The sequence below is a fragment of the Trichoderma harzianum genome, assembly GCF_003025095.1.
Source record: "Trichoderma harzianum CBS 226.95 unplaced genomic scaffold M431scaffold_8, whole genome shotgun sequence".
Lineage (NCBI taxonomy): Eukaryota > Fungi > Ascomycota > Sordariomycetes > Hypocreales > Hypocreaceae > Trichoderma > Trichoderma harzianum.
The window spans coordinates 1039554-1051816 of NW_020209256.1; the positions used below are offsets into that span (position 1 = coordinate 1039554).

The window sequence follows — 12263 nt, forward strand, 5'->3', positions numbered from 1 at the left end:
TTGCCACTGAAACAAACACAAAAAGTTTTTACGCAACGTTTCATGCCCAAAACGCAACGTATCGTCGGGAGGAGTTTAGGAGGGGAACAAAGATTTGGCATATCATATCCATCATTGTGTTTTTTTTGTGCTTCATACAAAAAGAAAGAGAAAAACAAGAAAAGAAAAAAAAGAGCGTTGGGACTACATTACTGTAACTTGCATTCCCGGCGTTTCAACAGTTCGCCCGGCGTTTGTATCATGTTGTAATTACTCGAATGTGCGGACACATTACGGACAGGGCTTGGGTAGGATGGTAATTAGGTAGTAGATGGCATTAGATACTTTGTTGTTCTTTTGGGGGAGAAATACGAATAGCATGATGAAACTCAAACAAAATAAACCTTCGCCTATCCTGTGATCTTTATTTACATAGTCTTGGGTGTGAAACATTGGAAATAGTGTGATACTGCCATGATGTTGGGGTGAAGGGACTTGCGCTTGACGATGCTGCTCGTGAGGAGCCAAATGAGAAGCCACGCCACGCCACGGAACGATATAATAGACTGATATTAGATGCTGAATGAAGAGAAACTAAATTGACAAAAGACGATGCTAACCCGCAGCTTGCTTGACCTTTTCTTCCGTCTGCGGCGGCTCGTCAACAAACTCGGGCACGACCTCGTCCTGCAGGAACCCCGGCACGGCCCCAGCGCCGTACTCCTGCTCCAGCTCAGCCTCCATACCCAGCGCCTCAAGCTCAGCATCCAGCTCCGACTCATCCACCTCATCAGGAATATCGTACCCACGTGCCAAACTCTCCTGAATCTCGTTCCCAACATCAAGCAAATCAGCCATCTCATCCTGCAAACGCTCAATCTTGTCAATGTCAATCTTTCCATACTGCTTGCGCAGCTCCTTGTTCGTAGTCTTCATGGCGTCGACCTGGGTCATGACGTTCTTGAGGTTATCCTGCATGCTCTGCGCCTGCTCCATGTTCCAGACCTGGCTCTCGAGCTTGTCCTTCTCCGCCTCGTAGGCCTTGCGGCGCTGCAGGACCTTGAGGGCCTTTTGCTTGATGGCTTGTTTGCCGGGGCCGTCGCGCATCTTGGAGAGCTTTTCTTGGTAGGCGGAGAGCTCGCCGTTGAGGGCCTTGAGCTTGGTGTCGATGGAGGCGATGCGGGTGTCGATGTTTGTGATTGCGCCGGTGAGGGTGGGCTTGGGGCCCGTGGGCTTGGAGCCGAAGAGGCGGTTCATGGTGATGATTTCTTGATTTGTCCTTCTCTTTCTCCTTATTTTCCTTCCACTATTTTTTGGGATTATCGGCGGTGAGAGTTGAGGGTTCTCGATGTGATGAGGGGGGATGCGGCGAGGCTGAAGATGCTGCCTGCGTGTAGTGACGAGGACTGGGATGACGTTGGACAGTGACGAGGCTTCAGGGAGTTCTGTAGGCTCTGTCGGAGGGTTTCAGAGGGGCAGCCGGGGCGAGACCCCACTGGTGCATTTCTGCAAGGCTGAGCTGATGAGTCAGCAAAAGGCTTACCTAGCTCCATTGAGTTTGCGTGTACTATGATGGAGAGACAGGCACTCAGATGTAGCAGTAATAGAAGCGAAATCCATTGAATTATTACAGCGAACACCTGATTTCACGTTGATTGTGGGCTTTGTTTGAGCTGGATGCAAGTCATAGAGAGTCAATGTTTCACTGCGCTGTATCGCCAAATTACACATTGATCAATGTCTCATTAACCCGTGCAAGCCACTTCCTTGTAGATTCGGAGCAGTTGGCGGGATCTACGAACTAGTTCGATTGAAGCATCCGTAAATAGCATCAACTAATATCGACGTCGTACTCTATTCCAGAATGTAACACTACCAACTGACACTACTTCAATGAAGATTGAGGCCCAGTGTAAGATTTTGTATACTTATCCTCACCATTATTATTGTTTAATGTTTTCAATCAACAATTGTACTTGTTTCTCTTGACAAACGGCCAGCCCATTAACGCGTCACGAGCCCGTTAATTGATGCCCCTCTACGGGAGCACGTACCGCCTTCATTGCCTCATTAGGACTAGCCCACCCCAGTTGCATCCCGAATCAGGTCCAATGTAAACAAAAGATGGGCCATAATTCCTTGAATAATTTCGGCTCTGGCTCTTATCGCGCCTCACGCACGCACTTCAAGACACGCGACTTTTTCATGATTCACAGTTAAACGCGCGCGCGTGGGGTAGCAATTCACTTCGCTGCTCCGTGCAGTTAAAGCCCACCCGCCAATTTCCACATTCGAAGCATTCCGACGCCTCAACCACAACATCTTCGAATCGTGGAACCAGGAACCAGCCGTTTTGCGCAATGGACGGCACGACCAGCCCCGGATGGGGAAGCGGGCACGAGCCCGTCGACAAGTAAGACCTGCTGCTGGACTATATTGAACTGCATTTTGGAATCTGATCGTAGGCTGATGATACATTGCAGCAATCCTCCCCCAGCGTCGTTTGTGACGTTTTTCCCGGCGGCCCAGGAGGCCAAGACAGAGATGTGCGTATCACACCGACCGACGACGACTTCAACTCGCCTTTGCTAGAATCCCCTTGCTGTGACCGGGTACTGACGCGATTTCTGGACAGTTCGTGGGCGGACAATTTGGTCGCCCAAAAGCCAGCGACCATTCTGCGTGCGTGGTGCCGCGTGCCTGTCTCGGCCGGCCCTTCAACTCTTCGAAAGGGCATGACAATCATGAAGCGGGTGGGCCGAGTGGCTCGTGTGGTGGCGGCCAGCCAGGCCGCAGCAGAGACCGAGGTGGCAGAAGACCTCGAGGAGGCACAGCAGGCGAACCGTCGCCGTCTAAACTCGTTTGTGCCGACGGCTGACGCCGTGTTGGAGTTGGTGGGAGAGCCTCTGTCCAGAGCAGAGGTGGCAAGCGCCGTCATGCGCGCCAAGGGTTTGTTTCTCGTTTCCTTTTCCTGCAACATCCCCGTCAAAGCGACGACGCTCGAGCTACAATTTGCTGACTACTTTTGTTTCATAGTGGACGTTGCAAACTGCTACCTCCACGAAGAATACACCGACGTATCGGAGCAGAGAAACCTGGCCAAGCAGAGCCAGTACACCAAGAAGACTGTCCCCCTGAAGCGCCGCTTCAGCAACTATTCCTCCGTCGATTTCGAGTACGCGAGCGGAGGCAATGGCTACGCCATTTACAGCGAGCTCCACCCTATACTCTCCAGAGCTATGCAGAGCGGCGTCACCGAAATAGACGTCAGCATGGCATCCATCACAGAGGCTGGAGTCCACCTACGATCTATGTCTCGCAACCCCCGAGTTCTTCTGGCTGCCAGCGGCATGCCAGGGCTATCATATATCGCCGACGACAGCGAGCCGTCCAGCGTCCTGACCTTGGAGCCTAACGAGTCCATGTCAGACGCCAAGTCTCCCACGAAGCGAGCCTCTACCCAGTCCCCAAGCCCTACCAAGAGCAGCAAGAGCTTCCGCAAGAGACTCAGCGACACCATTGTCAGACTGTTGCCAGGATCCTCCCCTCGGGCTGAGCCTTCTCCCATCAAGCCGTCTTCTCCTCCTACACCCAGCAAGGACTTTGAAAGCCCTCGTCAGCAAACGCCCTCTATTACCATTCCCAAAAGTCCCAGTGCATCCAAGTCGCCTTTACTATCGGCAAACTCTACTCCCGGCCTCATTCGATGGTCCAACCGCTCTTCCAAAGAATCGCCCTTTGCTCGATGGCGCCCAAAGCGCAAATCGGAACCTGCTCGCCTCTCGACAACACCTTCATCCCCTCGCAACGACTCCTCCACCTTTGACATTAGCATGGAAGACAGCTCTATCATGTTTGGATCCCCTACGCACCAGTCTCGCCCTAACGCCCCTACTCCTTCTAAATGGAGCGGCCTTCTACCTTCGACCCCTAGCCAAAAGGCTTCTTCTGCAGCTGCCACGCCCGCCAATGATGGAGCGTCTCTCGGTTTGGTCAAATCCCTGCCTGAGTGGATGCAGCACAACAAGTCACCCGCAACTCTCGAAAAATACGACCCCAGCAACATTGAATTCCGACCCTCCTCTCCCTCATTCACCAATTCAGCTTCCTGGGTTAATGTCCTAACGGACTCAATTGAGATTGAGCGCACAAAGATTGTCAGGCGACGCAAAAGTGAGCCGCTGGTCAGAAACATGCTCAAATCCCACACTTTGCGACGAACCTCACTTTCACCTCACATCAGATCGAGTGGGGCCATGCCCACCATTGATGAACCAGCCTTTCCCAGCGATAATTCCATCTCTCGAATTCCCGAGCATTCTCAAACTTCTAACCTCTTCAACTCTTCTGCGACTCAGTCAAACACTCTCAACACCGCTGCTATCGAACAAACCGAAGACATGGACGCCCAAGACATGCAAGCCCAAGACATGCTCGCCCAAGGCGTGGACCCCCGAGATCCACACGATTTCCACCGCCTCTCGTGGGATTACAAGGCGCAGATAGAGGATGTGCTGAGAGAGAGAAGAAATGCTCCTCCTCCTGTTCGCCATCCAGACGATGTTTTCGACGACCCCAACGACAGATACCGCCGTGAATCTCCTCCCCCGCATAACCCTGTGGAGCGGCTGGCCCGCATGGCAGAGACCGGATGTTACGACAAGGCTGGCGTCATAATTGCTGAGAGGGGAGAAAGGCTTCTTGTTCAGTTTAAGCTGCCGATCAAGTACATTGAGCATTTCCCCCAAGACTCACGCGCAGACAGAGACCCCTGGCGGCCAGACCCTCAAGCACACTACTTCCAGCGCAAATTCCCAGGAGAAACACCCAGTCCCGAACCTCGACAGAGATCTGAATGGAGCTCATCGCCTCTCGCAGAGGAAGAATCTCATCTCGCTGATAAGACCCTTGTTGTTTCCGACTTTGGCGGCTCTCCTACCAAGCGCGCCTCACTGTCTGCAGTGAATGAAGAATCTCATCTCGCTGATAAGACTCTTGTTGTTTCCGATTTCGGCTCGCCTTTGATGCCCTTAACATCTCCCGATCATGAAGACTTCTATCCCAGTGATGAAACTCTCATTGTTTCCGATTTTGCTACCTCGCCTGCCAAGCGCGGCTCGTCTTCTCGTCAAAGCATCGCCACCAGCTCACCCGCTCCAGCATCGCAAAAGGTTCCTTTTACACCTGCCGATCAGTTCATCATTCCCGACTACGTGACCACATCTGACAGAAAAGTCTATCAGCCTGGCATGGTCTATAAGCCTGACATGAACTCGCAGTCTCTCGTGGCCCCGGAACTTCCCACAATCCCAGAGCTTCCCATGAACTCAGAGCTTGCCGTTAATACCGACAGCTCCTCTCTCTCTGACCTTGAGAATACGCCACCTCTGAACGGATCATCTGCACTGAGCATTGCCATCATGGCCGCCGGGAACGCAGGAGAGCAATCTGCCTATGCAGATGCCGAGCCATCGCCCGCCAATTCAACAACCACCAACGACCCTACCTCAACCTCACCCATCTCATTTACCCCCGTGAACCAAGCCAGCGCTCAAAAGAAAGCAGCTAGCCCTACCCTTAGCAACAAGCAAGGCTCCTCTACCAGTCCAGAATCCGGAAAGCCATACCCCATCAGCCACGACGATACCCCTGAGCGCGATTATCTGCGCGATTTCATCAGACGCTCGAAGCCCCGACGTCTCTCTACCACCGAGACCGGCTCCCCCATCGCCATCGCCCCTGTGCAGCGTCAACCTCTTGGAGCTAGAAGCCCTAACATGGAGACTCAGCCAAAGGAGAAGCGCAAGTTTGAGAGTAGCGAAGGAGAAGAGAACGAGAACGAGCCAGAGGCCAAGCCGGAGCCTGCTGCCAAGCGAGTCCGCCGTGTTCATCGAACCACCCCGCCAAAGCCAAAGCCAAAGCCTGTTGCTACCATGAATCACTCAGATGATGAAGATCCCCTCGCCAAGGACGTGGCACCAACATCAGTCAAGACAAGTGATGCTGTCGACGAGCTGGCAAACGACGAAGAGCAGAAAGAGGCCCCCGTTCCGGCCGCATCCCGCCGATCCTCGCGTTTAAAGACCAAGCCAAGCGCCATTCCCAAGCCGTCGACTCCAGCACCCACCAAAGTCGGTCGTGGACGTCCCCCTAACACCCTGGGCTCTGTGCGCAACGAACAGCAGGACTTGGTCCACCAAACCCGCGCCAACACTCGCCGTAACAAGGGGAATGCTGAGTATCCTGCCCAATTTTTGGCTCGGCACTCTGAGGAGGAAGAGGAAGAGGCAAGCCAGCAGGACGAAGCCGAGACCTCCAAGGCTGGACGTGGCAAGAGCGTTGTTTGGAAGGAGCCGTTGGCCTCGTACCAGGAGGAAGAGAAGCCAAAGAGGGGGCGGCCGGCCAAGGCCAAGGCCACGGTGGTCGGGAGCCGGGTCTCCAAGCCCGCGGCCAAACCCTCGGCAGCGGCGCAGAAGCAGCGGTCCAGCAGGATCGCAGCCGGCCTAGGAATGGCAGGGAACGGGACTCCTGCCCCCAAGCGCGCGACTCGCGCGTCAACACGGAGTCGGAAGTGATGGTCGAGCTGTATAGTTCCCGGTGGTTGAGCCGCAAGGTTCCCACCGGTTGAGCTATACAGTTCCCATCACTTCCGACGAAGTGGAGGGGCAGGAGGGGGAAGGGGGAGAAGGGGGAGAAGGGGGAGAAGGGGGAGAAGGGGGAGAAGGGGGAGAAGGGGGAGAAGGGGGAGAAGGGGGATATAAAAAGAAAAATATAAAAAAAAAACAATCTTGCATTGCGAGGCGTTAAAAAACAAGATACCAGGAAGGGGGGAAGGGGGGCATTTGTGTAATTTTTTTTTGTTTGAGTTCATTTTTTTTTTCCGTTGTTTTTAAGGGCATGGCACGCGGAGTTTGGGGGTTGGCACATTGAATTGAACGATACTATTTGCTCCTGACTTGCTTTCTCAAGATGCAATGTGACACGACATCAGAGTACTTGGCTATGTGACTGCAGATCTGGAGATATGCTGGCTGAAGCGTCGACCAATGGTCGTGTTACATGGGCTGGACGGTACTCAATGTAACCCCCGCTTCTTAATCGCTGGTAACTGGCAAAGATTTGTTCCTGACTAGAATCTGATTGCATGCTGACTCTACGTGAAGCCATTTCGAACGAGACTTGAGATACGATTCGACACCAGACAAACGAAGAAGGCAGACAAAACAAGTCGCCCACTATGGCTACAGAAACAGTCACCGCAACGACGGAGCTCCGTCTCGCATCGCCCAGCGGCATCGTCACACGAAAGATCCTCTGCACCCCCCTCCGCGACGCCCTGCCGTTTGAAATCCCCATCATCGACATCTCGCCAATATTCAGCTCGTCGCTCGACGAGAGGCAGGCCGTAGCCCAGCAGGTGCGCGCCGCCGCGCAGAACATGGGCTTCTTCTACATCAAGAATCACGGCATCCCTGCAAAGGTGACGCAGGACGTGTATGAAGCTGGGTTGGAGTTTTTCAGACAGGACTTGGAGATCAAGATGAGGGCGGATTCGAGCGGGACGAGGTGGGATAAGGGATACCAGGGGCCGAATACGCAGCGGTTGAATCCAGTTGAGAGTGTTGATTTGCGGGAGTCGTTTTCGTATCAGTATGATCCAAGGTATGATGACACTGTTGGGGAGGATGGGATGGGGGATATACCGGAGGAGGCGAGGGAGTATTTGGCTTGGGAGGATGATTATCCGTGGGAGCAGACGAGGAATTTGCCGCGGTTGAAGGAGAGCATGATGAGGCATATGGGGGAGTGTTTGAGGTTGGCGAGGGCGCTGACGAGATGTTTTGCGTTGTCGTTGGGGTTGGAGGAGGGATTGTTTGATGAGAAGGTGAGGTATCCGGGTTCGTCGTACGTGATTAGCTACTACCCCCCGATTGAGCCTTCTACGGAACAAGATGCAGGGAAGAGTGAGGAGGAGGATGATAAGAAGGTGTCGATTGGATCGCATACGGACTTTCAGCTATTTACGATTCTATGGCAGGATTTACACGGCGGACTTGAGGTTCTCAACAAGGAGGGCCAATGGCTGCGCGCGAAGCCGATAGATGGCACGCTGGTTGTGAATCTGGGGGATTGCATGCAACGAATTACGAATGACGAGTACACGAGTACGGTTCACCGGGCGAGGAATTATAGTGGCAAGGAGAGGGTGAGCATTCCCATCTTTTGGGGGTTTGGGCTGCATGAGACGTGTAGTGTTGTTGTTGAGGGGGAGAAGAAGTATGAGGATGTCAAGTGTGCGGATTGGATCATGATGCGGATTCGAGAGATGAAGCAGTTGGAGTGAGAAGATAATTGAGATTTATTACTATGGATCAGCTTAACTGTTGTTGTTTTCTTCTTGGGGGTATTGTGAGGAATACTGCATGTGGTGGTGGAATGTAGCTGGGAGGGGGGGGGGATAGAAGGCTACCTATTTTGGTAGGTAGGTGATGGATGACGCCGTGAGGGCATCATGAGGGCGAAAACTGAGCATGAGGCAAAACCACCATGAGACACATCGGACCTGGTGAACAGTGAACCATGCAAAAGCGAGCAAAAGGGCCATTTCTGATTCTCAGCAATCTAGATCAGGAGATCGCCTTCAAGGGAACAACTATTGCGTCATGACGGAGGCGTTTCGGGGGAAGCTCCGGCCGATGTACGGAGGTGTTTGATTGAACAGCTATAGCTATAGATAGAAATACCGAATTCATTGCCACGAAAATGAAAAAGAGCATAGATTAGTTGTTCATTCTAGGTAAGGGGGCGATTCTCGGCGACCGTTTTAACGACCTAAAGGAAGCTGAGGAATTGGGTTGAAGAGCGATGACGCAATGACGTCGTTACGCCCCTGCAGCAGCGGCGGGAGGCGTGGCTGAAGTTCGTCATCATGAAAGATGCGAATTTAATTTAGATGCGGGTTTTCTAAATCTGTTAAGAAAAACAGGATGTGGGTTTCAGGGAAGACACCGGGGGGGTGTGCGATTGTGGTTTTAGGTGTTGGGTTTGTGTTTTTGATGGAATTGCAAGTGTTGAAGAATGATGATGTCATTGATTGCGATGCTGGGTTTTGGGATTTGAATTAATTAAGATGGCGCATGAATTTACTTACTGGAGCAGATGACTGGGGCTTTTGATCTTTTTTGCTACCCGACCGTTTTAAACTGCTTGGAATGGGGGTCAGTTATTAGGCCAAATGCTTTTAATTTAATCGAGCTCATTTTGACCTATTTGTTGCAGTGTTACGGTGGGAAAGTGTGCGTGCCATCAAATCTCGGCGGCATGTGAGAATGCAATGATCCCCCCCCCCCGGCATCCCATGATCACCGTCTCGGATCTGGCCAGCATATGCCAAATCTCGCAAGCGTATTCTTTTCGATTAGATTGCGTACGTGCGTGTTATCGCATTCGGCTTTTCGCGGGTGCGCGTGGACGTTGCTTTGCTTTGCTTTTGCTATTTGGAGGCGCATGATCTGGACTGTGCGAAGAGAGAGAATTGCGTCTGTTGAAAGTGAGGCGGAATGTTGGCGAGATGAGAGACATTTGCGCTGCAGGGGTTACACAGTGGTAGATTCTGGAGGGGGGAGCTATGGGGGTTTTTGATCTCCGAGGGGGAGGACAAGAGCCGGGAATAAACGCTTTTTGTTGCAAGGAGCAGTCACAGGGCTGTGGTTGCATCTGACTCCGGATTTTGATTAAGAATGATCTTGATTGGCAACATAGGTTTACGTGAGAGCAGGCTGTGTCTCTTACTTTGCTGACATGTCGGCACTGGAGATGTTACTCTTACTACAAGGACAAGTAAGACATCCAATATGAGTCGTCAGCTCCCCGGGGCGCCTACGGGATACCATTCCTGGTAATTTCTTGTCTCTACTGTAGGCACCAGGATACAAGATCAGGATTTTGATAGATAGCTTCACGATCAACTCGTACGATACGAGTAAGGGATTCGAAAACGGGGGGCTCATATGCGGGGAACCCCCGCCCATCTATGGAGGTTTATGGATCCATCTCTGGGGCATCTCGTGGAGCAGAAAGCCAAGCAATACGCCAGCTATGGCAAGTATTGGCTGTTGCACGAGTCATTGAATGATAGGGTTGGTTTTACAGTGTGCTTTGAGGGGGATAATTTGAGGATTCGCTTTGACGGATGAAATCATGACTGTGGGCGGCTAAGAGGAGGGAAGAGCCAAGCCGGCGGTATTGCGCCGAGAGAGGACCCGATACCGTCCTCTACGGCGAATTATATGCCAATGAATCGCCGAGTATTCAGATATTACAAGAGATACAGTGTCGATATCGATACGCCCGTCTTGCTGGGAAACGGGCGGATTGAAAGATGCGAAGTCCGTTTAATATGTCTTGTGTCTGCATCCATCTCGACTGGCGGTGTCGCTATCAATTAAATTTGTCGCTGTTCATCTGCCGATTTGCTCCTCGTGCACGCTCGGGGATCGCCACCGAGGGATCCATGAGATTGGGTCAGCATCCTGACATGTGCGACATGTGCGGTGTGCGAAATGGAAATGGTGGTGTGTGTAAGTGATAGATGTACCAAAGGCGCAAGGCAAACGAGCACAAGACGGAGGGAGTGAAGAACAAATGCCTCTTCCTCCTCCTACAGCTAATAGGTAGGGCTGAACATCAAACAGAAAGGAAAGACATGTGAGTGAGTCAGAATAGCTTGGAGCTCCGAGATGCTAGCTTCAAGCCTTAGCTCCCACCCCCAGCTTGCTGTGATATCCCGAGATGCTCCGTCCAGAAGTATGGGGTAAAATCAAACCATCTGCGGTTACATTTTCAACGGGCTATTCTTCTGTGCCCCGTTTTGCTCCGCTGGTGCTTTTACTCCGGTTCGAAGCCCACCCTCAAACATTTTGATGTCCAACCTCGACCAGGTGGCTTAGGCAGATGATGCGGGTGATTTCGCACCGGTGAGCGAGTTCTTTCAATCAGAGCGATACAGCTGGCCAAAGTTCGTTTAGGCAAAAAAAAGCCGGCGTTGCAAACGGGGGTTTTAATGATTGGGCGTCTCTCTTGGCCCGGTGAGTCTTTGCCGGGCGCCTATCACGTCTCTCGACAACCACAGGCTACCTTACATATGTGGAATATTACATGTGCTACTGCATCTACTCGCTTTGATGGGCTATTGGATCGCGGGGTATGCCGGGACTAAACCACTGGAAGAGCTTGAACCCTGAAAATTAAAAAATGCCTGTGTGGCTCTGCCTGCAGCCAAAGGCGATCGGCCGTGCATGCAGTCAGAGATGAGTTGCCTGGGCTGGGCGCTCCGAACAAGTGGTGTGTGGGCAACGGAGCGAGGCGATTGGACTGTTACATGGGCGAAGGCATAAGCCCTTGCTGGGCAGCCTTTTTGATTGCCCAGATTAAAACTGAAGCGAAGAGCAAATGATAAACGGCGCAACGGTGCTTACGACGAGGGATAGGCAGACAAGCATACTCGTAGATGAGGAGCTTTCCATTTCATCCAGGCAGCCAAAAAGGGCAGTGCAAGGCAGGCATCGTCAGTTGCAGCGCGGGTGATTGGCTCATCCGCCGGGCTCTTTTTTTTGCCCTTCGACTTGCCTGATGCCCGGAGGGATGTGAATCCAAAGAGAGACGACCTGCCCAAGAGGGAAACAGGGCAACGTGAGCGGGTAGATTCGCAGCTAGGAACAGGACAAGCATCACGCATGTATGTAAGATGGTCACTCCGGCCCTTGCTCGGAATCAACCGCCGGGGTTGCGATGTATTCATACGGTATCTATCTTTACACACGGGTCCCTAGGAACGATGCAAGGGCATTTGCGAGATATAATGCCCGTGGGCGTAAGATGATAAGAATACGGCGATATCTTGCTTTAGGTTGGTAAAATACGGAAGATTACGGTACGAGGTAATCTCTGTACCTGTCTGTGCTTTTGCTCGCCAAACTGCCAACCGGGCTGGAACAGCCGAGGACACAAGTCACATTTTTTACGACCCAACGGGGCGTCTATCAAAGTACAGCACATGCACGGAGAAAGGTGAAATTAAACAGAGTCAAAGAGTCTGGAGACCGCTCTTCTGACGTCTGGACCGCATTGTCGATCCGGGGAGGCGTCGAATCAGCGGCCCTTTTATCTGGTTAATGTTTTTGCATTTACGGCACTGGTTTGTTCGTATGGCCAGCTCGTAATGTGATGCTTCTTTGTTTCATGTACGAGGAGAGTAGCGGCGCGCTGTGATTGGCAAGGCGAAA

General features: G+C 52.3%; 4 protein-coding genes across 4 annotated transcripts; 2 read left to right on the plus strand and 2 right to left on the minus strand.

Annotated features, from left to right (window-relative positions):
- Positions 1-386: 386 nt before the first annotated feature.
- M431DRAFT_509646 (hypothetical protein) lies at positions 387-1547 on the minus strand. Its single transcript, XM_024919332.1, has one exon. It carries the CDS (start codon positions 1234-1236, stop codon positions 595-597), a length of 642 nt encoding a protein of 213 aa, XP_024773048.1. The 5' UTR covers positions 1237-1547; the 3' UTR covers positions 387-594.
- A 515-nt stretch (positions 1548-2062) lies between these two features.
- M431DRAFT_509649 (hypothetical protein) lies at positions 2063-6695 on the plus strand. The gene is made up of 3 exons (XM_024919333.1): positions 2063-2392; positions 2463-2525; positions 2615-6695. The coding sequence occupies exons 1-3, from the start codon at positions 2340-2342 to the stop codon at positions 6552-6554; spliced, it is 4056 nt and encodes a 1351-aa protein (XP_024773049.1). The 5' UTR covers positions 2063-2339; the 3' UTR covers positions 6555-6695.
- Positions 6696-7002: 307 nt separating this feature from the next.
- On the plus strand, positions 7003-8731 carry M431DRAFT_461440 (hypothetical protein). Its single transcript, XM_024915358.1, has 2 exons — positions 7003-7079; positions 7143-8731. The coding sequence occupies exon 2, from the start codon at positions 7217-7219 to the stop codon at positions 8321-8323; it is 1107 nt and encodes a 368-aa protein (XP_024773050.1). The 5' UTR covers positions 7003-7079; positions 7143-7216; the 3' UTR covers positions 8324-8731.
- Positions 8732-9417: 686 nt separating this feature from the next.
- On the minus strand, positions 9418-9696 carry M431DRAFT_496671 (hypothetical protein; the record flags this gene model as incomplete). The annotated part of the gene is made up of 1 exon (XM_024917514.1): positions 9418-9696. One exon carries the CDS (start codon positions 9694-9696, stop codon positions 9418-9420), a length of 279 nt encoding a protein of 92 aa, XP_024773051.1.
- Positions 9697-12263: the final 2567 nt, after the last annotated feature.